Source organism: Callorhinchus milii, unplaced genomic scaffold (genome assembly GCF_018977255.1).
Source record: "Callorhinchus milii isolate IMCB2004 unplaced genomic scaffold, IMCB_Cmil_1.0 Scaffold4, whole genome shotgun sequence".
Lineage (NCBI taxonomy): Eukaryota > Metazoa > Chordata > Chondrichthyes > Chimaeriformes > Callorhinchidae > Callorhinchus > Callorhinchus milii.
In genome coordinates this window covers 33,857,836-33,884,402 of record NW_024704745.1, presented here as the reverse complement: position 1 = coordinate 33,884,402, position 26,567 = coordinate 33,857,836, and the positions used below count along the sequence as shown (strand labels likewise).

At 37.7% G+C, this 26,567-nt stretch overlaps 1 protein-coding gene across 10 annotated transcripts in view; it reads left to right on the top strand.

Annotated features, from left to right (window-relative positions):
• The window catches only part of mycbp2 (MYC binding protein 2), a 121,334-nt gene that overhangs the window by 37,516 nt on the left and 57,251 nt on the right, over window positions 1–26,567 (top strand). For 9 of the 10 annotated variants that reach the window (XM_042334238.1, XM_042334237.1, XM_042334236.1 and 6 more), the window contains exons 9-29: window positions 22–180; window positions 1,541–1,745; window positions 3,472–3,617; window positions 4,163–4,267; window positions 6,641–6,748; window positions 10,367–10,486; window positions 11,152–11,233; window positions 11,320–11,437; window positions 13,875–14,079; window positions 14,784–14,937; window positions 15,541–15,713; window positions 15,834–15,959; window positions 16,089–16,216; window positions 18,089–18,180; window positions 18,911–19,045; window positions 19,455–19,538; window positions 19,655–19,751; window positions 21,176–21,368; window positions 22,734–23,008; window positions 24,543–24,764; window positions 26,035–26,226. In XM_042334238.1, coding sequence (XP_042190172.1) covers window positions 22–180; window positions 1,541–1,745; window positions 3,472–3,617; window positions 4,163–4,267; window positions 6,641–6,748; window positions 10,367–10,486; window positions 11,152–11,233; window positions 11,320–11,437; window positions 13,875–14,079; window positions 14,784–14,937; window positions 15,541–15,713; window positions 15,834–15,959; window positions 16,089–16,216; window positions 18,089–18,180; window positions 18,911–19,045; window positions 19,455–19,538; window positions 19,655–19,751; window positions 21,176–21,368; window positions 22,734–23,008; window positions 24,543–24,764; window positions 26,035–26,226 — 3,119 coding nt within the window. The remainder of the gene's footprint in view (window positions 1–21; window positions 181–1,540; window positions 1,746–3,471; window positions 3,618–4,162; window positions 4,268–6,640; window positions 6,749–10,366; window positions 10,487–11,151; window positions 11,234–11,319; window positions 11,438–13,874; window positions 14,080–14,783; window positions 14,938–15,540; window positions 15,714–15,833; window positions 15,960–16,088; window positions 16,217–18,088; window positions 18,181–18,910; window positions 19,046–19,454; window positions 19,539–19,654; window positions 19,752–21,175; window positions 21,369–22,733; window positions 23,009–24,542; window positions 24,765–26,034; window positions 26,227–26,567) is intronic. The other variant, XM_042334239.1, reaches the window with a different exon arrangement.

Sequence of the window (26,567 nt, the reverse complement as noted above, 5' to 3'; positions counted from 1 at the left end):
TTTTTTAAATATTATAAACAGGGCTTGTGACAGACTTGAAGGGCCACTGTGTAACACAAGTGGACCTGGGTAAAGCTCATGCCTGTGTCCTGACTAAAAATGGAGAAGTATGGACATTTGGAGTGAACAACAAAGGACAATGTGGCAGAGATACAGGTTCCTTGAACCAAGGGGGGAAAGGTAAGTTAATGTTAATGTGTTTTTGCTATTCTGTGCCAGGGGATTCACTACAATTGCCTCAGGAAAATACACCCCCACATGTAAAAATATATAGTTTTAATAATACTAATACTTAAACAATTCAATAAGAAAGGTAGGTGGTGGGCACATGGTCAGCCAATACTGTATAAATATAATGTTTCAGGACCTAGTTTTGCACATATTGCTCTTGATTGAGAGCTTGTTTATGTCAAGATAAACATATGCATTTTAATTTTTAACTTCTAAGTTTTAGTTTAAACATATCTACCTATTTTCAGATAACTGAATATAGATCGCTATCTGGGAACATTCATTTAATTCCATAATGCTAGCCAGGTAAACTAGTTTAGTGCAGATAGCAATCTAACTGAGGAACAAACTAATTGAAGATGGTCTAGATTGTGTTCCCATGTTGTTTAAAGTGTTGCATTTTAAAACTAGGATTCTTTTGGGCTCTTAGAAACTTAGAAATAAGCAAAGTAGTTCGAGACATTGTATGTATATTGTTGCATTATATCTGAGGAAGTTCTACAGAAATAATTTAGGTACCTTCCATTTCAAAATTATTTGAAGGAAATGTTATCCCACACTCTGGGATGATAGGCATGGGACTAAACACCATGTAATGTGCAAGACGCTTTGACAAATCATTAATGGGATTCCTTCGGGTTGGGTTAACAAATCACTTTTTCCCAGGCATTATTCTTGATGGTTCAGGGTCTTCCATTGGTAATTTTGTCAGCACTAATAAAATATATTATTGAGATTTATTGCAGTTTTTCATCTTTCATTGTATGTGTTCCTGAAATATAGGTTAGGGAATGAAGATGTTAAGTTAATGGTTATTATGATGTTTAATCAACAAGGCGGTAAAATAGAAAGACCACTGTGATTGTATTGACTCCTTACTATGTAAATAGTCCGTTTTGTAATACATACATTGAAATTAAATTTTAATTGAGTCTACAAAATTTAGTTTCTTATCTATAAAGTGAAAGCATTCCTGACCATATTCAATACTTTATTATTCAATAATTTAGTTTTAGCGTACAGGCCATTTTTTTCAAAAATGTTGATCCACAGCATATGCATCCTATTATAAAAACAACCTTTCTTGGGTACTTGCCATTGAAAATTAGTGACTGTCCTGGATTTCAAAAGGTGGATCGTTGGTATAACGTGCATTTGATGCTCTAAACAGTTTTAGAACACGTAGCATTAAATGATAAAACTATTTTGAATAAAAGGACTGTAAAGTGTGGTTTATTTTCAGCGATCCGAGATGCTACCCTGTATGAAGGATGCTGTATAAGTGTAAGTTGTTATTGTTCTTGAGTAGGTTTCAATGTGGAAAACATGGCAACAGCGATGGATGAAGACCTGGAAGAGGAACTGGATGAAAAGGATGAGAAATCCATAATGTGTCCCCCTGGAATGCACAAGTGGAAGCTGGACCAATGCATGGTTTGCACAGTGTGTGGAGACTGCACAGGCTATGGAGCCAGTTGTGTCAGCAGTGGTCGCCCAGACAGAGTCCCAGGAGGGTAAATTGTGCAATTGTTTCATATTGAACTAACAGTTATATAATTTGCTGCTGTTAATTAAAATTTTAGGACAAATGCCAAGAAGTGTTTTTTTATAGAGAGTAATCAAGAGATTACCAGTTAGGGAAGTTGCAAGTACTCTGGATTTGGAAACACCTAGATGTTTTATGGGAAGATGGTATCCCGCAATAGGGGAAGATCACCTGGCTAAAGTATTAATACAATGATAAAAAATTATCTTCCTCTGTTAAATGACAGCAATATTCCATGTGAATGAACTATAAAAAATCAGGAAGTCCATAATGATTGATAATCTTCTATATTCATAAGCCGGAGTTCTTGCTTTGATATTGCATGCTTCTGAGATTCTCCCATAATCTTGCTTCTACATTGTTATAATTGATTAAAAAAATCTGTGCTGCTTCGCCGCAAGACTGAGGCCCTCCTGATGGCTCGCGCCAGCGCCTCTGCACCTCAGGCGCTGGGAGCATCAGCATCCACGGCTGCACACTCAACCTCACTAAGCCAATCAGGAACCTGGGTGTCCTGTTTGACTGTCCTTTCTCCCCCACATCCGCGCCATGACTGGCACTGCCTCCGGAACATTGCCAGATTCCGCCACTGCCTCACCCCTCAGGCTGCCGAAACCTTACCTATGTATTTGCCACATCAAGGCTCGATTATGGAAATTCCCTCCTCATCGGCCTTCCCAACTCTTCCCTTTGTAAGCTGCAGATCATCCAAAACTCTGCAGCTTGTGCACTCTTGTGCATCAGGCTCGTGACCCCATCACTCCCACTCTCGCCCGACTCCACTGGCTGCTCATCCCTCAGAGGATCGAGTTCAAGGTCCTCGTCCTCACTTGCCCCCTCCTATCTCTCTGACCTGCTGACTCCCTACCAACCTGCCCAAGCCCTCTGTTCGGCGAGCTCCGGCCTCCTCCATGTCTCCCGCCCAACCTACCCAACCAACGGTGGCCGAGCTTTCAGCTTCTCTGCCCCCACACTCTGGAAATCCAGCTCACAGTCCCTTTGCCTCACTTCCTCCCTTGCCTCCTTCAAGGCCGGTCTCAAGACCTCCTCTTCAATCGTGCCTTTGGTCGCCTTCCCATCCCTCTGCCTTCCTTCACCCCTACACCACCCCTCCCCCATGCTCGGACCCTTGACTGTCCAGCGCCTTGGGACATCCTTCCGACATGAAAGGCACTCTATAAATGTAATTTTGTTGTTTTTGTTGAATTATACTGCTTTAAATAGTTGAAGTTTATATTCATATGAGCAATCGCATAAGTATTTGGAGAAGCTAAATGCTTTATATATAATAGGATATTGCTTTCTTTCAAAAAGAAAAAGGAAAAAAAGACACTGCATCTATTAATAAAAGTTGTCCTGTCACTTTAGCTAGGCTATCTTCCATTTGGAGAACCACATGCACAGTCCTTCGACTGGAGGAGGCAGAAGAGAAATTGTTTAAAAATAAACTTCATCTCTGCTGCGTTCCAACTCCAGAAAACACTTTATTAGAATTAGTTTGTTCTTTTAAGGATCTCAATATCAGTTGCAGTTGAGTTTGTTTTTTACACTTGCAGAGCAGATTACACCCATCTTTCTCATTCACAGCTTGACTGATTTGTTGCTGATTGACTGAATTTCTAGTAGTTTGCTGTTGATCTTTTTAATCTATAAATTCTAAGAATAATGTTTTTTTCCCGTTGGTCTATATATAGGCTGTGTGGATGTGGTTCAGGTGAGTCTGGTTGTGCAGTATGTGGCTGCTGCAAGGCCTGTGCCCGAGAGCTGGATGGTCAAGAGGCAAGACAACGGGGTATCCTTGATGCTGTCAAGGAAATGATACCTTTAGATCTATTATTAGGTGAGTATTTTTAAATCCAAAGTAAGATTATAACTTTTATATAATTCACTAGCTCTTGTGCATCTATCAGATGCTAGCGCATATTGATTAAAATGAGATAGAAGGACAGTTTAGAATATAATTCCAAGAATATTAATGTAATTTAACATCTCAATCTTAACTTGTTTGAAAAATATTTTCTAATTTGATAATACCAGCTTATTTATCTGTGCTGAGGTACAGTATTTAGATATGAGCAGTTGTTTGCAGCAACCTAATACTGCAATTGTGTATCATTGGACTGTCAGTCGCAGATAGAGAAGGGGAGTCATTTAGCTTTTGAATACAGAAAAAAGATTAATTGTGTAACCCTCTCCTCCCCAATGTTATGTATAATGTAACAGACTTAAACTTGTGTGCTAAGGTATAAACTCATAAACAATCTCTTGGAAATGTGTAATTTATATCAAATTCTTTCAAATGAGGATACTGAAAGAATGAGAATATTGGTTTTGGCTTCCAGTGCATTACTCNTTTTTTCCTAAAACATTGTTTTTTTTCTACAGCAGGTCCTGTACCCCCTGGGGTCAATATCGAAGAGCATATTCAGTTAAGACAAGAAGAAAAGAGGCAACGATTGAATAGAAGACACAGGCTAGAAGAAGTGCGAGGTATGCTTACTTCAAAGGCAGATTATACCCATTTCATGATAGTCCGACACATTGTAAAACTAAGTACGTTTGCAGTGAACAGTCTATTGCTACTAATGACTGTAGTCTAGTCTTCAGCATCTTCTGTATGGAGAACCGAAAGCTGATTAAAATCCTTGACATAATCTTAATCAACATCACTCTCTGTTCCAGCAAATTGATTCTGCTGGAGACTCCACTGTCACAAGGGCACTTCATTTTTTTTTCTGGTCTTAAAATGCTTCTTTCCCCTCTACCCTTGAAAAAAAATGGATCAATAAATCCTCAAGATTGCAGTAATGTCTATAACACCTGTGAACAAGTAAAGATTATTATTACGCAAGCTTGAAATAATCCTTTCCTAAATATAACTAAATAGCTCTGCTTGCAAGATGACACACTCAGATAATTTCAGCCACATCGCTTAACTATTCCAGTGTTTACGTAACATAAGTTCCAACACATTGTTCAGCACAGTTTTGTTATTCAAAGATACCTAACATAATTTCATTTGTTACTAAATAGGATATGGAATCATTGTGTATTTTGTGGCACTTGCTTCAAGTATCAGTACCAATCTTCAAATATAAGTTACTTTTTTTGCAACATGGATTCATAATTGTTAAGAGGATCTTAAGTAACATCCAGGACTTGTCATGTTTCAAAATGCCTATTTCCATCTGTTTATGCCTTTTAATAGTATGCTTAATGATCATTCACTTTAAAACTGCAACCTGCTGAAAACTGAAGATCCAATTCAAAACAATAAATTAGTAAAATTAATGCTGGTGAATCGGGTTAATTCCAGTTTGTTTGATGTGAATGTTTGTTCTTGTTATGTTAGTAATTGTTATTCCCCAGGTATAATACGTAATCTGCAAATATAGGTAGAAAAATTCTTTGGTTTTCAGTTCCTTTAAGGGATTTATAAAAGACAAGAAATACACAGGGAAAAAAAGCCATGATTTGAGGCTAAATCTAGGAATATCAATGATTTTTCTGGTTCAGTTGGCAAACTTGCAACACACACAAAGCCAGTTAAGCACATGAATAATGTGCAATATTATTGAAAGCATTACAAGATTACTGTTATTGTTCCAAGATTAAACACTGATATTTCTTTACATTGAATGATGCATTTACTACCGTAGCATTTCCTACCGTAAGATGAACTCCAAACTCTGAACTTGGGAATGGCATTGTTTTGTTTAGTATTATAAAGTTTCTGAAGCGTATATTTTACTTGTACTGTATGGTAATTACACATTGAGTGCAAAATACTTCGTATTTTATTTGGATTGCTCTGTATATAATAATAATCCTTACATTTGATATAACGTTTTTCACGTCTTCCAGACGCCTCAAAGCGCTTCACAGATATACTGTAAAGTGGATTGACTGTATATCTGTGGGCGAAACGATTGCGCACAGCAGTGTCCCACAAACAGTCATGGATTGAAGTGACCAATTTATTATTGTTTTTTTTTCTGAAGGGATTATTATTAGGGGTATAAAGTAAGGAAACTTGCCCAAGGTTTCGCCCTGTCGGGAATCAAACCCTGGTCTCTCGCTTGCGAGGCGAGTGCTCTAACCACTGGCTACAGGACTCCAATCTATGCTATGGATTGTAAAACATTCCCAAGTTATAAAGAAGCTTTGGTGACAGAAGTTTAATGGAACATCTTAAAATATTCCATTGGTGCTGACCCATTCTGGTTAACCTTGAAACATTATTATTGGGACTACAGCTGTGGTATACATATTTTGTACACACGTTAATACCTCAATACCCCTCACTTTCACTGGTGTTAATCTTGTGATGGTTAGTAAAATCAAGGGGCTTATTGAATGTCATTAATGTTTAAACCAAGAGCATAATGGATTTAAAATGCAGTAACATTTGAAAGTATATGCCTCAGAAACGAAATTTGATATGAAAAGATTTGTATCAAAAAGTTGATATGTTCCATAACATTTTTTTTCAGTTCAACGAACCTTCTTACATATCTGGAGTTTGTGCATTGAACAAACATATACATTGGAAAATATATATTCTCTCCAAGTGCATTGAAAAAGTATTTAATGTATGGTTAATGAAACCAAAATATTGATTTTACAGAGTACATCAAAATGTGTTCAATATTTGTCACGTTATCATCAGACCTGTTTCTAATATACAATTAAATGTTCACACATTTCTTCATTATTTTACCAGTTGCCTTCAATATAGCCTTTAATTATGGTGTCTAAAATACAGCGAACCCAGTAACATTATGGACAGTCTTTTTTTTGCTTTTTATTTTGACAGTTTAATTTGTGAGCTTTCCTATGCATGTGCAAGTTATTTCTCCTCAGGCCCTATTGTATTTCCTGGTCCCATTTATTTGAATCATCGAGAACAGGCCCTAGCCAGGCTAAGACCCCTTCCAGCAAAGCTAAAGCATAAACGGGACAAGCATAAAGGTACTTAGTCTTCCTTCCTTTCTGGCTGGAGGACTACAGCCTATCCTGCCAGTTGTCGTCTTCTGTCAACTGAGTCTCTGTTTAATGTGGAGAACTATATAGAACTGATTCTGTTTTTATATGTTTTAGTGTTAAGTAATCTGAAGAGAAAGAAACAGCCATCTCTGCGTGGAAATTGAATAGGATAGAATGAGATTCTTCTTTAGTTGCTTTCTTTTGTAAAAGAAAAAAATGTCTCTTGCTTTCTTTCAAATTGTTGCATTTTTATCATTGTTTTATTTGTTATTTTGACTGTTTATTTGGGGAATGGAGTATGCTTCATTTCAAGGAATGGAGGATTGTGTAGTCAAGCAATGATGTAGAACAGTCCTTCACTTTCAAGTTGCTGTTTTACTCACTACATTACTAATTTTGCTTTTTGTTTTGTGAATTTGCTATTAACCCTTTCCAGCCAAAAGGTTTCAGGATTGCAATGAAATCCTTTTCGTATTGCATTAACTATGTAACTTGCTTGCTGCGCATACACCTGCTCAGGTATAATCTTGAAAAGTATTGTTTAAACCCATGGGTGGACTATGCATTTCGTAATGGACTATGTTATGTTGGTTATGAAAATCTTGTTCGTGAATATGATGAATTAGTTTTCTGTTTTATGTTCTGTTTTGACACAAAGTATTACATTTATTGAAAACTTCTTTAAAGTGTACGAAAAGACTAACTGACTTTTGATGATCCTTACCTGAAAAAGAATAATTTAGTGATTTTATTGAATCATGAAATAATGATTGTGCTTTCTTCCCTTAATCTATGCTTCTAAGAGCACATAAATAATTAATTAATTTTATGATGACACAAGTTCAACTTCTGTGATAAAAGAACAGTTCTACTGCAACAAATCTTTTTTTGTAAATCTTCAATTGTGATTTATGCCGGCTAGTATGGCATAAACACCCGATTGAAATTTATGATTTGAATTCTGTTTTACTTGTTGAGTGGGGTATCAAATTCTTTAGATATGTTAGTTATTCTTTGCTTTATATTTTGGTCAAAAAGGATTACATGAGTGGAGTTTCTTTATGAATCCAAACGCTTCTTACATGATGCAAAAAATGTTTCATTTCATTAATTTGTTTCACCGGTTTAATGAAACCATTACAGTTGGAGTTTTACAGAGTATCAGTACTTGGTAAAAGCTGGTTTGTGCTAGGGAACACATCTATACTGTCTCAAGCAACCTGCTTTCTTAGGATTGATTTTTCGCAAGGTTGTGTTTGGGTTTCAGAACTCAAGTTTTCCGAAATGTTCACAGTCCTCTTAATTTGTTACCAAGTATTACAAAAAATATAATCATAAAAATCATATAGACATCCAAAATATTTTTGTTTTTGACGTTATTTTACTTTGAATTCAGATATATTGAAAGTAGTGTTCCCTATTCATACACTTTGAAACATTAAACCTTACTCTAACCTGAAACTACCATTATCTCCTACTACAAATGTGCAGTAAATTTGATTGTTTCCCTCATTAGAGATGTGTAAAGGGTTAGTGATGAGAATACTGGTTATTTTAGTCCTTAGAGCCTTTTACAAATATTTTAAGTAATCTTCCTCATTTTTGTTATTGTCCACACATTATGCATTCTGCCTTTCATACCAGAGGGAGCGTGAGAGATCTGGGAACACGTGCTTAGCTATGTTTAAGTTCTTTTTATAAAGTTTCCTTCTGATCTGCTAGTTTCTCAACTGTCTTTGGCAGCAAGTATATTTTTTCTACTCCTGACCTAGAAAAAGCCAAAACATCTATATACTACTTTTTCACATGACTTGCGTTTTTATAGTGAACTTATAGGAAGGCACGTTGGTGATTTTGAAAGTAGATAAATGCAACATTGTAATGTTTAGAAAGCACCAACAAAGCTAACCTCATTCTAAGTATTGTTGTTAAAGTGGCCGTATGGGCAAGATCAACACTTGACCAGGTCTTCCAAAAAAAAGTCACAGTTGGAAGCAAAGAAGAATTTGCTCCAGGGTGAATATTTCCCTTCTATTTGAGAAAAATACCTGTCATAGAAATACTGGCCATAGAAAAGGTTCTTTAAGAATAGAAAGGGTTTTCGTGCAATGTCACATCTTAAAAATTATTCATGAAGCATAGCAGCATTAATTTCTTTATCCTGAAGAAAATGTTCAAAGTGATTTAACTACTGCAGTTTGTATAGGTGAGCAACAAGTAGACTGGTGCGGTCACCTGAAAAGGCACATACCTTGGTGTAAATATTAGGGAAATCATTGAGTAGTACAGGTTGCTTTGTTTCAGTATCAGTGCAGTGCACAATCAGTGCACAGTACTGTTATTAGCTTCTAGGATATTTACCCAATGTTTGTTGTAAGAACAATTTTTCTCAAACACCAAGGACTACATATGTATCTGTAAAACTAGTTGGTATTTGTATTCTCCATAACAGTAGTCCAATGCTGCTGAGAGGTAACAGACTTTCCATCGTTCAAATGTATTCTAAAATTTCTAAATATCCAAAGAGCTGTCATACATTGAAGCTGGCTTTCAGATGGGTAAGATTGTGGTTTCTCTTCCACTGAGCAGGGATACAACCATTTGAATGCTTTGCAATGTAGGTGGGTTTCATGGCGCAGCACAGTGTTTATCCGAGTACGATAGATCTGATTTTATGCTATAGTTGTATAGAATCTTGTTACCTTGGGACATCCTCCCTAGATGAAAGGTGCTATACAAATGTAATTTTGTTGTTGTTACCTGGTTATTTACGTGGTCCTTAAAGTAGAATTTTCTTGAATGTGATCATTGCCTATTTTCTACTGCCCTTGGATGAAATAGATCAAGAATGTTCATTGATGGATACAGTATTAATATTAGTGGCTATCTCAAAAGTCATTAGGCTTAAAAGATGCCATCAAATTTAGGTTTATAGAGGGCCTCTTTGAAGAGGTTTGAGAGCAGGATTATACCTTGGCCACTGATGATGGTTTGAGGGGGTGGGGGTAATCTGTGTTGGGGGCAGGAGAGGCCAAGTAGCAGAGCGAGATAGAAAAAGATCAGCGATAGGGAGGTGGAGTTTACTGTCAGCTGGAGATTGTGAAAGGTAGAACGTGTTAGAGCCTAAGGCCATTTACCCCAAAGCATGACAGATATTGTATTGGTTTGGCTTGAATATCATAATTTGATCATTTTAGCACCTATAGGAGAGCAGAACAAAGCAGTCGGTTTACAGTCTATGCCCATTAACAAACCTTGGACTCTGAGGCAAATCATTTGATGCTCAATAAATAGCGCTATCAGGTGATTAACATCATTGTTGCATTTCAGAACAAAATGTGTGGATTCAAACTAGCTATTACGCAAAACTAATTCCAATTCTGCTGATGCAATAATCCCTCAATCTTGTTTGAAACACATTAACAGGCCATAGTCGTAAAAATCTGCACATTGCATGCAAAGACTTTTCTATTCTAAAAAAAAGTTTACTTTTCTGATTTGCTGTTTTATTACACATAACCATGTGTCTCATTTACTTGTGGCTGCTTTCTCCGTCTGAATTTTTTTAATCACTGAGTGATATGCAGTTATTTTATTTTGCAGATGTTAATGGAGAAAGGGGGGATAAGGACACCAGCAAAATTGCAACATACCCTCCGGGTGCTGTACATTTTGACTATGAACTTCGAGCAGTACAGGTTAGCTGTGGATTCCATCACTCAGGTATGAGTACATGTCACTTGTTTTAGATTATAAAGATGTGATTTAGTCAATTGATGCTTCAATTCTCATAGACTAATAATCTTAAAGTCCTTAATTTCAAACAAAGATTCAAAACCAGCTGTTTAATGTGAAACCATGTGAAACGTTTTATTTTTGCTTAAAATTGATACTTGAAAGTTAGCAAAGAGGTATGTTTTGCATACTAAATAAACAGATTTTTTTTTAGAGTATCTCCTACACTGATACAAGACTTGCCAGGCCCTTGCACCCAAGTAGCTGCAGACAGTAATCACACTGCTCTCCTTTTGACAGATGGACAAGTTTTCACATTTGGAAGTCCTGTAGCTCAGTGGTTAGAGCACTCGCTTTGCAAGTGAGAGACCTGGGTTTGATTCCCGGCAGGGTGAAACCTTGGGCAAGTTTCCTTACTCCACACGCCTGATAACAATCCCTCAAAAAAAATAATAAACTGGTCATTTCAATCCACGATTGTTGGTGGGACAATGCTGTGTGCAATTGACTGCCGGATTTCGCCCACAAATATACAGTCAATTCACTTTACAGTCTATTCTGTGAAGCACTTTAAGAAGTCTAGAAGATGTGAAAAGCGCTATACAAATGCAAGGATTATTATTGTTTCATGTTTTCAAATGACTATTTTGCAGTGATCCTCATGGAGAATGGTGATGTTTACACATTTGGATATGGACAACATGGTCAACTTGGGCATGGCGATGTAAATTCAAGGTGAATTTGAAGTAGAGACATTTTTCTTGTGTGGGCTTTTTTTGCTGACCTTTTTTTGCATACTAAACAAATGGATTTTCTTTTAGAGGGTCTCCTACACTGATACAAGACTTACCAGGCCCTTGCACCCAAGTAGCTGCAGGCAGTAATCACACTGCTCTCCTGTTGACAGATGGACAAGTTTTCACATTTGGAAGTTTCTCTGTAAGGTTTGATTAATTGTTTAAACAACTGATTAATTATTTAATAGTAATGTATTGATATTTTTGATTATGTAAATTATGATTTTATGCACAACTGTTGGAAGCAGTGCAAATCATGCAAGAAGTTGTGCATTAAATTGCTTGACATTTATTCAAAAAAGAATATTATTTTTTATACTGCCACCATTACAAATTGACACTGTTTATGTTTCTGGTTCTTTCACATTGTCTTAAACCCTGAAAAATCATTTGAATAATGCATTTTATTACATTAATAGTGAATTATTAATGTGGAGTCCTGCAGCTTAGTGGTTAGAGCACTTGCCTCGCAAGCGAGAGGACCTGGGTTCAATTCCCGGCGGGGCAAAATGTTGGGCAAGTATCCTTATTCCACATGCCTCTGTAAGTAAGTAGGAAACCAGTTGTTAATCAATTGGCAGATCACTTTTCCGGGGGTAATAATTCCTTCAAAATATTATTTTTTAAAAATATGGTCACTCAATCCATGACCTTTTGTGGGACATTGTGTTTTGCCCACAGTCAATTCACTTTACAGTATATTCTATGAAGTGCTTTGAGACATCTGTGGAGTCCTGTAGCTCAGTGGTTAGAGCACTCGCTTTGCAAGCGAGAGATCTGAGTTCAATTCCCGGCAGGGCGAAACCTTGGGCAATTTTCCTTATTCCACACGCCTAATAATAATCCCTCCAAAACCAAAACAATAATAAATTGGTCATTTTCAATCTACGACTGTTTGTGGGACATTGCTGTGCGCAATTGGCTGCCGCGTTCGCCCATAAATATACAGTCAATTCACTTTACAGTGTGTTCTGTGGAGCGCTTTGGGACGTCCTCCCGACGTGAAAAGCGCTATATCAAATGCAAGGATTATTATTATTATTATTATCTTGAAGACGTGATAAGGTGCTGTATCAAATGCATGGATTATTATATATTGTATAACTAAAGCTCTGACATTAGAGATTTGTTTTGTATTAATTAGATTATCTAATTTCTCTACTCTTACCACATTAGCCAATAAACAACTTATTGTTCTTATTGTCATCCAGGAATAAAATCAGATGCAATTTGTGCAATGCAGTACACCCAATGTAATAAATTGCGAAGGCCATTAATTCTCCATTCCACTGATTGCTTCTTTTTATATAATAGTAATAATAATCCTCGCATTTGATAGTGCCTCATCACCTTGTGACGTCTCAGAGCTTTATAGAAGGCACAGATGGGATGTTTGGTTCCCATCAGCATCTTATCACCTCAGGTGCTGACATTCTACTAATCATGGTAGCACACTCCATCTCACTGAGCCAGTATGGAACCTTATTCAACTCTCAGTTGTTCGACTAACTTTTTGACTTCACCAATTCTTCGTCTGACTTGTCCTTTAAACCCTACATCCATGCCTTGGCCCATTCAGCTTTCCTCTACCCGCACAATATTGCCCGCCTCTGCCATTACCTCTCCCTCAAGTTACCGAGACACTTATAAATGCTTGTATCATGTGCAGGTTTGACTAACCTAACTTCTGGTCTCTGGACTTCCCAATTCTTCCCTCCACAAGCTATAAGCTATTCAGAATTCTGCAACTTGTGTCCTTTCTCGCACCAGGCTCCGTATGACCATTACCTGCGTCCTCACCCAGCTCCACTGGCTCCCCATCCCCCAGTTCAAGATCTTCGGCCTCACTTTTAAAGTCCTGCATGTTTTTGCCGCATCCTATCTCTGTGATCATCTAAAATCTGCCTGTCCCCTCCGCTCAGCAGGCATTGACCCACCCCACCATCTGCGGTCGGGCCTTCAGTCTGCTACCTCTCTATAGAACTACATGCCAGAGTCCCTTTGCCTTTCCCCTTCCCTTGCTTCCTTCAAGATCCAAGACCTTCCTCTTTGACCACGCATTCGATTATTTTCCCACCCCCTCCTTGACTCCACACCTCTCAAATCCGACCCCGATCTCAGGTGCAAACCCTCGACTAATGCTTTGGGACGTCCTCCCGACCTTTTTGGTTGGCCAACAAAATAAGAATAGAAATTACAAAATAGCATAGATTTGTCATAAATCAAGAAATATTCAAACATTTATTTTGTTGGCCAACCAAAACGATTAGACACCTCTGTTCTAAATCGAGAAATGTGGGTATTGATATAGTTTGTTTTTAAAGAACATGCGGATATTCTATGTTAAGATTGTTTTTGTATTAGTGTAGCACTCGGTAATCCACCATAAGAGCTTCATCCATTTTATTGTATAATCAAACTTCCGTTATATTGCTACAACGTTATTCAATAAAGATAAAACTTGTGGGAATGCTAAAATTGCTGATATGGCAAGTTAACATTAAACTTAATTAAATTGGTGAATTAACTTGATAATAAGATTATATTAAGATGAGTTTTAAATTCTATTTTTCTTGTAGAAAGGACAACTTGGGAGACCAATTTTGGATATGCCCTTCTGGAACACAAAACCATCTCCTATGCCGAACATAGGTTCAAAATTTGGTCGAAAAGCCACCTGGATAGGTGCAAGCGGAGACCAGACCTTCCTCCGGATTGATGAAGCACTTATCAACTCACACGTTTTGTCAACTTCAGAAATCTTTGCTAGCAAGAATATTGTAGGCAAGAAAACTATTGTATTTTGAAAATCATTGATTTTAGATTTGCTTTTAAGACTGAGCAAAAAAAATCCACCATTAGTAAATCAAACCAGGGGTTTTCAGATTTAGATTTTTTTTAGCATATTGCAAAACAAATATAAGTGGAGCTAGATGAATCATTTAGTGTAGGGTGGTCCAATCTTTTGGCTACCGTGGGCCAGATTCCCTATTTGAGAAAGGTCCACGGGCTGCATAAGCAACATTTTGTGTTTCCCTTCCACAAATATAACAACATTTACACAGCACCTGTTTCATGTTGGAAGGACATCTTGACACTGTTATTTGGGCACCTGAGCTGGGTGTGGGAGCTGAGGGATGGGGAGGGGAAAAGATGACCGAAGCTTGGTCAAAGAGTTTGGTCTTGACGTGCCTTGAAAGTGGTGGGGTGGGATCCTCACCCCTCTTCCCCTTTACCCTCCTCTCCTTTAGCCATCTCCCTCCCCCCCTCTATCCCCGACTCTCTCCTATCCCCCCTACCCCAACTTCTCCCCACTCCTCCCTACTTCCCCGTCGTATCCCCCTGCTCTTTCCCCTCTCCCTCTCTCTCCTTTCTTTTTGGCTTTGCATTAACCTCTGCCATTGTTAAGTGCTCTCGAGATTATACCCTGAGCTATTTAAAGGCAAATTGGTATTGTTGGTAAACTGACCTGAAGTTTGTTCAAACAGGATTGGTTCCTTCATCCATCACTGAACCACCGCCATTTAAATGTCTTTTAATAAATAAAGTGGATGGGAGCTGTAGGACATTTAACGATTCAGAACAGGAAGATTTACGAGGGTTTGGTGTTTGCTTGGATCCAGTGTATGATGTGATTTGGAGGTAAGCTTCATTTTTTCCTACAATAGAAAAAGCAGATAATACTAATTATTCTGCAGTATACTTCATGCAGTTATCAGGGGGGTAAATGATTGAGGTTTTTTTTAAGATTCAAATGTTTTTAGATTCATTCATTTAGGAATGCATACTATAGAATTACAAAGTTAAGTTGCCAGTTGGGATCAAATGATAACTGCATCAAGTATTGCAAAATAATTTATCATCTGCATGTTTTTGGGTCCAATTCCTAAAATTATTTGTTTCCACTAACGATACGACTGCACTGCAACCTAAATAACCTATTAAGGCCAGGAGCTTATTAGACATCTTAGTTCTAACATTTTTCCTGGTCTAACTACCACTGTTTAAATTGTAGGGAGCAAGAGAAATGATCAAAATGTTCATCAGCATCTGAACAACCTGTATTCTACTTATTAATTTTCCCACGGGTTGGCTGTACATGTTAACTTTGAAGCTATTACTAGTGCATTTCAGTCCGTACTGATCCCCAATAAGTAAACAGAAAAAATGACCTTTTTGAAGTCTATCTCCAATTATTCTACAAATCTTAGTGGATTAAAACAGATTGATCTCTTCCCTCTAAAGATATATGCCAGGCACAAGAGAAGTTTGGTGCTATAATGCAGTGACAGCTGATGCCAGACTTCCTTCAGCATCGGATATTCACGCCAGATGTAGTGTATTGAGTCCTGAACTTGCACTACCAACAGGATCAAAAGCGAATACGACCAGGTCCCATGGAGCTTTGCATATTCTAGGTATGGATGGTTTGGTAGTTTTGCAAAACCCTTGCGAATCCAGAAGCATTTCAGGTAATTGTTCAAATATTAAATATTGTTTGAAAACTCTTTGACTTCTAATTTTCCACTTTTAAATAGGGTGTTTGGACACACTGGCTGCTATGCAGGATCTGAAAATGGGAGTCACAAATACAGAGGAGGAGACTCAAGCAGTTACTAAAGTCTATTCCAAGGAAGATTACAGCGTGGTTAATAGATTTGAAAGTAGGTCTATTTTAAAAATAGAGAAAAATATATCAAAAACTTTTTGTTTTCATGAAACATGGTTTCACTTATGAAGGTATTTTTGTAGTATTGATAGATTGATTATATTGATATACTATTGATGTTTAGGTCATGGAGGTGGCTGGGGGTATTCTGCCCATTCTGTTGAAGCCATTCGATTCTGTGCAGACACCGACATATTGCTTGGAGGTCTTGGTCTGTTTGGTGGGAGAGGTGAATATACAGCAAAAATAAAGGTGGGTTTATGAAAAATCAAAACGGTGATGCATTTTTTTGATCAAGTTATCAACATAATTTGATAGATCCTGTGTTTGCCTTAGTGTAGCATTGTCAGGTAGACATTAGATTCTGTGAAAAAGGAAGGAGTTTCTCCCTGTCTCCTGGCCAGTATTTTCCGAGTTAAAATTGGTGATTAACTTCATGGCTGTTTGTGGAACATTGCCTACAAGATTTGCCTACAAATACGTTCACTGCACTTCACAGTAAATCCTGTGAAAGGCTTTCAGACATTTCAGTGATGTGAGAATGCACATATTATTCATGAGATAGGTAGGAAGACTTCAACTGAGTATAATTCGTAGCTGCTTTTTAGATACACTGACGTTTATATAAGAGTAGAGGGTCAGTTATAACCTTGATTGGCTTCAAAGATAAAGAAAGAAAATTCGGTATCTTGCTAAACTTGTCAGAGTTACCTCCTTGCATTAGTGTCATGGTAATCATGTAGTTATCTTATTGTGGAGTCCTGTAGCTCAGTGGTTAGAGCACTCGCTTTGCAAGTGAGAGACCTGAGTTCAATTCCAGGCAGGGCGAAACCTTGGGCAAGTTTCCTTACTCCACACGCCTAATAATAATACCTCCAAAAACAAAACAATAATAAATTGGTCATATTCAATCTACGACTGTTTGTGAGACATTGCTGTGCGCAATTGGCTGCCTCGTTCGCCCACAAATATACAGTCAATTCACTTTACAGTGTGTTCTGTGAAGCGCTTTGGGACGTCCTCCTGACGTGAAAAGCGCTATATCAAATGTAAGGATTATTATTATTATTATTTAGAGAGAATGAGGAAAAAAATGTCACAAGCCAAAATTAAAATGGGTTTTGTTATAACCTGTTTCACTGCAGGCAAATTTGTTTAAAATGCTGCACTGTATTTGATACATATTCATAGGAACAGGAGTAGGCCATTCAGCCCTTTGAGCCTGTTCTGCCATTTAATTAGATCATGGATGATCTGTACCTCAACTAATCATTTCAATTCCAATTTCCTGCTTTCTCCCCATATTCTTTAATACCCTGACCTACCAAAAATCTATCAACCTCACTCTTGAAGGTATGGATGGCCTCTTGGGGGAGAGAATTCCAGATTTCTACCAGCCTTTGAGTGAAAAAATGGTTCCTGATTTCACTCTCAAATGGCCTGGTTCTAATTTTAAGACTATGTCCCCTTGTTTTGGATTCCCCACCAGAGGAAACAGCTTCTCTGTATCTACCTTATCGAATTCCTTCATCTTAAATACCTCAATCAAACCTTCTAACCTCAAGGGAATACAATCCAAGTATATGTAACTTTTCCTTGTAACTTAATCCTTTTAGGCCTGGTAACATTCTGGTGAACCTGCGCTGCACGTCCTCCAGGGCCAATATATCTTTCCTGAGGTGTGGTGCCCAAAACTGAACGCATTAATCTAGATGGGGTCCGACTTAACGCTCTATACAACTGAAACATTATTTCTTCCCCTTTGCATTTCAGGCCCCTTGAGAAAAAGGCCAACATTCCTTTCACCGTTTTGATTACTTTGCACCTGGGAACTAGTTTTTAGTGATTTCATACAGCGCGTTTGTTTGCTTTCTGGAGCATGTTTTATTTTCTGCACATCAGCTGAACTTCCCATTAATGTGGATGACTTCGGTTCGTTAGATTTTTATTAGTAAACCAGCTGGTAGAACAGTTGGCAGCTGCGCCATGAGCAGTCAAACATGCTATTGTACTTTGGTACAATGTGCGTTGGGCTTAATGGACAGCATTATAACAGAGCTACAGTGTGGTAGCGATGTATATAATATAAATTAGTGATGCTACCTGTTTTTTTGTGTTTATTAGCTGTTTGAGCTGGGTCCTGATGGAGGAGAGCATGAAACTGATGGTGATCTTCTTACAGAAACTGATGTTCTGGCATATGACTGTGCTGCAAGGTGGGTATCTACTTGGCGTGTACTGGAATAATATTAAAATGAGGCATTTATTCATTAAGGTTTGTCATAATGTTCAGTGACTTGGTTTCTTTGAATTCAAATAATTTCAGGTTAAGACTTGAATTATTGCACTTAATGCATGTCTTGATATCAGGATTGAACTAGTTACAAAACGGGATTGTCACTTGGATTTCAGTGAAATATAATGATGGTTCTTGCCACTTGCAAATTATTTGTTTTGATTCTTTTTATTTGCATTTGTTCTTTGTTTCCCATCTCTGGAACAACAAGGTACATGCAATAAACAATGAATATATTTCTAAATTGACTCTAATATTGCTGAGAATTACTGTAGAATTGGAATAATTCTGTAGTTTTGTTTCAAAAGATCTAAACCATATCTGGTCAAAAATTTAAATTTTTAAAATTATTTTTTCTTTGTTAGATATTTTCAGAGAACATGTGTTCTCTGAATTTCACTTCTCAGCATATGCAGAACATTGTTTTACAGTAAAACAAGATCTTTTTGCAGTTTATGCTTAGAATTTCAATATGAATATTGGACACTGTATCCTATATAGTCAAGATATGTACGGAATATAGTTTGGGACATGACCTGTGCATGCAAGTGCCGGGATGGTGGAAGGCGAACTGGATGGACCTTGGTCTTCTTTTGCCTTTACTGGGCATAGTTTGTTGCATAACTTTTTATTGGATTATTCTTTTCCAGAGAAAAATATGCCATGATGTTTGATGAGCCAGTTTTGCTGCAGGCTGGTTGGTGGTATGTGGCTTGGGCTCGAGTATCGGGGCCCAGTAGTGACTGCGGCTCTCATGGTCAAGCCTCCATTACCACTGATGATGGGTAAGAGTTGATTTCTTTTAAATAAGTGCAGTGTATTTTTGCAGTTATCAACCTGACACCTCCAAAAACCAAAAACAATAATAAATTGGTCATTTTCAATCTACGACTGTTTGTGGGACATTGCTGTGCGCAATTGGCTGCCGCGTTCGCCCACAAAAGTCAATTCACTTTACAGTGTGTTCTGTGAAGCGCTTTGGGATGTCCTCCCGACGTGAAAAGCGCTATATCAAATGCAAGGATTATTATTATTATTATTATCAGAAATAAAAAGATATTGTGCCTGAACCATAATAAAGTTCAATAATTCTGTTTATCTGTAAACAAATATTTGCATGAACTTGTAATAGTTGAATAAATATTTCAAATGAAAGAAGCAGAAAGCTGAAAAACATATTGTATTTCTTTTCAGGGTTATTTTCCAGTTTAAGAGTTCAAAGAAGTCCAATAATGGAACAGATGTGAATGCAGGCCAAATCCCTCAATTGTTATACAGGTTAGTTAATTTTTTTTAACAATGTAAAAATATCTAATTGATTCTGTCTTTGTAACTCTGGTATTATATTTGCTTGTTGGATGATTGGGTGGAATTAGATTATCTTTTGGCCATAGGTTACCTTCAAATGACAGAAACTCTGGGAAAGGAAAACAGCAACCAAGTGAACCAGTGCATATTTTGAGGCGATCTTTTTCAAGAACTGTGTCAGTGGTGAGTAATCAATATCTAATGCAATTTATTTACAACTCAATCTAGAACGCTGAAAGCTAGCATACAAGAGTACTGAGTCACACATCTACCAAGACTTGCTTTGAGTTCGACCTCAGCACCCACTTCATAATACAGATGATTTTTCAATAGTTTCTAAATCAATAATAATGTTATAATTAAACAATATGTAGTCATTATAGTGAGTTCCTCACTGAGCAGAGAACTAGTTTTGAACAACTCATAGGTTGGAAAGGGATTTTGGACCACAGAACCTTGAAGTTTAAATCATCCCAATGAATGGAACCATTTGGTGTCAGCTGGGTATCTCCATGCTTGTCTGCCTAACTTAAAAGAGAATTTGACATGGAAGTTTGCTCTCCTTAAGATAAGCTAGTTGAGCTGGTTGAGACACAAGATGGACGACGCTACATGTTCCACTTGCTTCAGATTTGCCTTCCAGTTTAATTTTGGCTAATGCTGGCACATCAGGTTAACTGGAGCATCTGGGTTTCTGGATAACACTCCAATAGTTTCCTTGCAATACTAGTGCAGACATTCGCACTGGCAGAGCCAGGTGCCTTGGCTCCAGATTAGTTGTCATTTCACAATGACTCCAGTACTGAACCCTATTTGAAATGGAGCCCTCCGAAGTGCAGGTATACTAACGCCAATATTCTGCAGAAAGAAGAAAGGAAAGGTGACAATGAAGATTATCTGACAAAACGGTGAAAACCAATGCACCCATTATCATATATCCACCCTTTACTGTTGGAGTAGTTTTGTTATCTGACTGGTAATTGCCATGTTCACCCTTACCTCCATATGGGAAGGATCTGGGTGGTGGTCAAGGCAGTAGGTGCAAACTTGACCTTCACTCATGGGTCTATTAGGAGATAGTGTATACTTCAAGTACTCAAAACAAAAATAGCAGAAAGATCTAAAATGTGGGTGGGAAAGTGCAGATTTAATACAAACCTTATTGGATGGGGTATATTTTGAAAGAAAATAAATTGTGCATCCTTGCCGGATGGGGTATATTTTGAAAGAAAATAAATTGTGCATCCTTGCCTTTAATAAACTGAGCCAAAGAAAAGATTTTGAAAAACAACTGGTAGTTAAAGCAAGTCTAATACTTACTGCAGTTGAAAAAATAACTTATTCAAATTGCAGGTTTGTTTTTAAAGTTTACCGTTCTAACCTTATTGAAATAAATTTAAGTTGCAATTACATTAAGTACATATAAATATAACTAATATTTTTGTTAAATACAATTTTTTTTAACAAATTACTGGGAAAATTATTTAAACATTCTAGTTTTATTCTTTATAAAATAAAGTTTGAACGTATTTTGTAGATTTACATTTAAAAGTAATTTGATTGAAATACATTAGCTTTGTTAAAACTGCTGCCAATTTAAAATGTAGGAGTGTTTTGAATCGTTGCTGAGCATTCTGCAGTGGAGTTGGACAACACTTGTATTAGGAGTGGAGGAGCTCCAGGGATTGAAAGGTTTCCAATATACTGCCACTTTACTGGATTTGGAAAGGCTGAAATTTGTCGGTACTTGTTGTCTACGCTTGCTGCGTGTCTACATCTGTGAGATATACCCTGTTGCAGGTAAGCCCGGTAAATCAAGGTATTACCCTTAAAATTTTGAAATTACTCAATACATATAAATGTCATCAATATCAAGTCTGCATTCAGATTTAAAGTTCACTTCTGTAATCAGTGCCTTGATTGTTACATATTCAATAGTTGGTGAAACATGGAAATTGTTAGTACTGAGAATGGAGATCATTTCCAAGCATATTTTTGGAAAAGGTTCATCATGCACTTCATGCGAGTTTTAAAAACTACACGGCTTAAAACTGGATAATTGAAACTTTGATTTTCCTAACTCCCATCTGGTGAATATGGGAAATATGCTGAGAAAGTAGCATGTAAGGGCATCTTCATTCCCCAAATCAAAAGCACCTAGACACGCTAGTTTCTTCCTGTCCCTTTTCCACAGGTATTTATTTGCAGAGAACGTATTAGTTGGAATGGGCATAAGAACTTTTAAAAATGCTGCTAAAGAGGCATTGCAGAGCAAGTGCTGCCCAAAGCTTTGGTTGAAGCAAATAGCATCGATGTATTTAAGAGAAAACTTGATGCATACAAAAGAGAATAGAGGGGATTAGGAAGGGTATACCAACAAAAACATATTCATTAGTTGGTGAATTAAAAGTTGCAAGTGTATAATACTGAAACCCTGGGTAGCCGGACTAATGAGGGACGAGATCTGCTTCAGTGAGCAAGAATATCCGGCAATTACAGTGCTGAATATAATAATAATATATTCATTTGATATAGCGCCTTTCACGTCTTCTAGACGTCTCAAACGCTTCACAGAATATACTGTAAAGTGAATTGACTATATTTGTGGGCAAATAAGCTATCTTCTGCTTGTGGGATTGAAACTGAATGTATATCAAAGTCAATATCCCTGGTTCCTGAAGGCCAGCGAGCACGGTGAGGTGAGGGCGTGCTCTTGAGAGTGGACTGGCAGTCATTTACACCTGCACGGAATTGCAGATTTTTTTATTTCTTCCATTTAGACCGATCTGGCTAGGGTCGAATTTTGGATACCCAGTCAGACAGGGGTTTACTGTAGTGTCCCTTATGAGGGGTGATGCCTTTTAAGAGTTGTGTGGAGTATAGACATAGCACCGACTAGCGTATTTCAGTGGCCTTTTTGTATGCTGTGTCGCTCTTAACTTCTGACATAATGGCATAACGCCAGAATTGCCTTAATAAAGAGATTGGCTCTTGGGACAAATGTTGTTGTACTATTGTTCACCTCAATCCAACTGTATTTGGAGGATGTCTTTTACACCAAATATTGAAGAAAAAACTATCAGGTAGTTAATTTCCCTCAAAGAATTAGTTTACTCAGTTGTCTTAGACCATACTATCTTATTAACTGTTTGATTTGCTTTGCAGTTGGGACTAAAGCTACGGTAGAGGAAACCAGCAAACTGTCAGAATGTGTTGGAAAGACCAGATCCCTCCTGAGGAAGATTTTATCGGAAGGAGTTGACCACTGTATGCTGAAGCTTGACAATGATCCTCATGGCTACCATTCCCAACCCAAAACTCTGTTGGAAGCAGTTCTCCAGGAATGCCACAACACATTCACAGCCTGCTTTCATTCTTTTTATCCCACCCCAGCGCTGCAGTGGGCTTGTCTTTGTGACCTCTTGAATTGCCTAGATCAGGTAAGGATAGCAGTGTATTATTTAATAATAATCATTTTTTTTACGATACTGTCAAATTAGTGCATTTTTTATTATGCTATAGCTGTACCGTTTCATAGCAAGATTTTGTGTGGCAACAAGTAATATGCAGGGATGATTTCAGAAAAGCAGCAAGTACAGTACTTTAATAAAACAATCAACTGAACATGTTGTGAAACAATTCTCTTAAGGACTCCAGTCTCTTAACCTCAGTTTATGTGCAAAAATTCACCCATTTAATGATGTGACGGTCACCCAGTGCCAATGAAATCCTGTCCAGCCTGTAGAATGTACTAACCTGAATGACCCCTGGAGGAAGAGGTTTCCTTCAGATGGCACTGTGGCTTGAAGCTCCAAGCTTCCACGCTCTTGAATGAATACTTTGAATCCCATTCACTCACAGTGAAGTGCTCATAATTGCAAAGCTTGCTCTCCCAGCTCTGCAACCAGCTTTCCATCTGGACTGTTATAATCAGTTATAATAATAATAATAATAATAATCCTTGCATTTGATATAGCGCTTTTCACGTCGGGAGGACGTCCCAAAGCGCTTCACAGAACACACTGTAAAGTGAATTGACTGTATATTTGTGGGCGAAAGCGGCAGCCAATTGCGCACAGCAATGTCCCACAAACAGTAGTAGATTGAAAATGACCAATTTATTATTGTTTTTTTTTTTTTGTTTGTTTTGGAGGGATTATTATTAGGCGTGAGGAGTAAGGAAACTTGCCCAAGGTTTCGCCCTGCCTGGAATTGAACTCAGGTCTCTCGCTTGCAAAGCGAGTGCTCTAACCACTGAGCTACAGGACTCCAGTTGTTGTACCGTCGTATCTGTTTGGCCTTGGGTGTGCCCTGCTGAATATTGGTACCGAGGATTTTTACTGGCGACTCCACATTATTCTTGCTTCACACAAATTTGTATTCTTTAGTTCTGCTATGTGCACAGGTTCAACATACTGTAAATAGAGCATTGTGATTTGTGGTCGTGTGGAGTTAAAATACTGGCTCCCATATTCTGTGCTAATTGTAAGAAAGTAGAGTTCTACTCATGGAGTCTGCTGTACTGGAGCTAAAATGTAAGGTTTTTTTTAGTGCAGACTTGTTCAATCTTTAATCATAAATTTAAAGCAAAAGTTTAATCTTGACTAACATGAGTCAGCAGTTTAACTGCATGACGCCATGTATCAGACAGTGGAGGGTCTTGTCTGCCACATTATCAGTTCCTCTGCTGTATGCCATCCTTGGGTTTGGTCTAATAGCTCACTATTAAGTTAATTTTAGAAATTCCTCTTATTATGGATTTATTCTGTTTTTTTAACCTAAAAACTTGGATCTACTGGCAGAATTTTAACTTCATGGCAGCGGTGGTAAAGTTGAGGTTAGAATGTTTTTTTCTATTTAAAAAAGCAAGTTGGAATACATTCTTGTACATAGTCTACACCCTGGATAATTTCACCATATACATTTTATTTCAATATTTGATGCGACAATTTATGTGGAACTTGTTTTCTACAGGATATACAAGAAGCCAACTTCAGAACCTCAAGTAGTCGGTTACTCGCAGCAGTCATGTCTGCTCTCTGCCATGCTTCAGTTAAACTGACATCGATCCTTCCCATTGCTTATGATGGTGAAGTGCTGCTTCGGTCCTTGGTGAAGCAGGCAAGCACAGAGAATGATTCTTCACTGGTTTACAGATTCCCCCTGCTGGTTGCTCACATGGAAAAACTTAGTCAGGTAAAGAAAGAAGTACAAAAGCAAATTCAATGTTAATGACAACTCTGTATTTTAGGGATCTCTGTTTCTTGTGTGTAACCTACCTTGGTCAGTTATGTGAGATGATTCAATGTGGGCTATTCAGTGTTTGAGAAATTCCTCAAATGTGAACCAATGAAAGGGGCACTTCACAAATTGTATTCTGTAAGTCTTTAGGTTCTGACATATACAAAAATAACTGACTGCATTAGTTCTCCTTTGTAAATTTAGATGACTACAATGGAAGTCGAACACTTAAGTAATCACATTAGAAATCATGCTGGGTAATAATGTGTTTGAAATTCTAAACCCAAATTCTCAGGACTCTCATTAGATCTTTTCAAGAGTCTACATTTTTTTTCATTGGTGGTTGAATTTTTGGAAATGGAAGAAACTGTAAAGGGCCCCAGTCTCTTTAAGAAGCTTTAAGGCTGCTTGTCAGATGGCTCCTGTGCAGGTATCCTGTATTATCAGCAGGGCATCTTAACTATTTTGGTCCATTCAAAACTGCTTCAAGACCTCTCGTTTTCAAGGATTTTATTTTAAAACTTTGCTTGCAACCAAAGGATCCAATATGCAATGTGGTTTGACACACAGACTATAGCGCTATATCAAATGCAAGGATTATTATTATTATTATTTCATCTTTATTTATACTCATCTGGGAGGACTCCTGTGGGAGGACTCAGCGCTTTAAAAATATAATTTTGTTGTTGCCACAGCTTAGCTTTGTCTGTGTTCGTTATTTTGTTCCCATTGCTTGGCTACGTGCGTGCTCTGTGACGCACAATGCCACAGCGCCATTGTCAGCCGGCTTGGCCACCATGTGTAACTGCAGTGTGCGTACATATGTAGGTGCTCTGTAACACGCTATACCATAGCACTACTATGACTCGACAGTCATCAGGTGTAACTGCAGCGAAAAACGCACAACTGAAAATAACTCATGAACGATAGAAAATTACCCCAAAACAAATATGCCCATGCCACTCCCAGTCCAAGACCATTGAGGTATAAATCATGTCTCTACGTCAATCAGTTATTGAGAGCACAGACAGACATTGTAATTTTATTAGTATAGAAGAAGATAGATGACACAGTTTGGGATTTGAGGACTCCATTCTTGAAGGGTTTTTTTACTTGTTAATATTTTGCAATTCAAAGCTTTGGGTTAGAAGGAATTCTAATTAACAGTGAAGTTAAAATGTGTCAAAATATGTGTATTCTCTTTCACTTCCCTCCATTTTCCAAGACTGAAGAAAATATTACAGGAATGACAAGTTTTCGAGAAGTGCTAGAAAAAATGTTGGTCATTGTTGTGCTTCCAGTCCGAAAAAGCCTGAGAAGGGAAGTGGAACTTTTTTCTCCTCTTTTAGTCTCGAACACATGTGGCTTACTTGCCAGCATAGTGAGTGAACTTACCGCTTCAGCGTTGGGATCTGAGGTAAAAATCTTAATCTAAGATGAGCTCTTTTGAGCATGTTTTTATTGTGTGTTTATTTAGAATTGAAGGAAGTGTATATATATAGGATTTAGCATGAATGGCCAAAGTGGGAAATTATATTGGCAGTGACCTGATGACCTGCAAGTAGCTTAAAAGGATAACTTCTGGATCATTAGGTGCAATGGATGTCACTTTTTGCTTTGTGCATGTGCAGGAAGCAATGTCATTGGTGACCTAATGAACTAGAAGTCAGCCATCTTAGTGCGCAAGGCCAGTCAGAGCACAGAAAGTGAGCAAAAAGACTGCATGTGCAATGAACGTTTGCATTATAAGCAAATTCA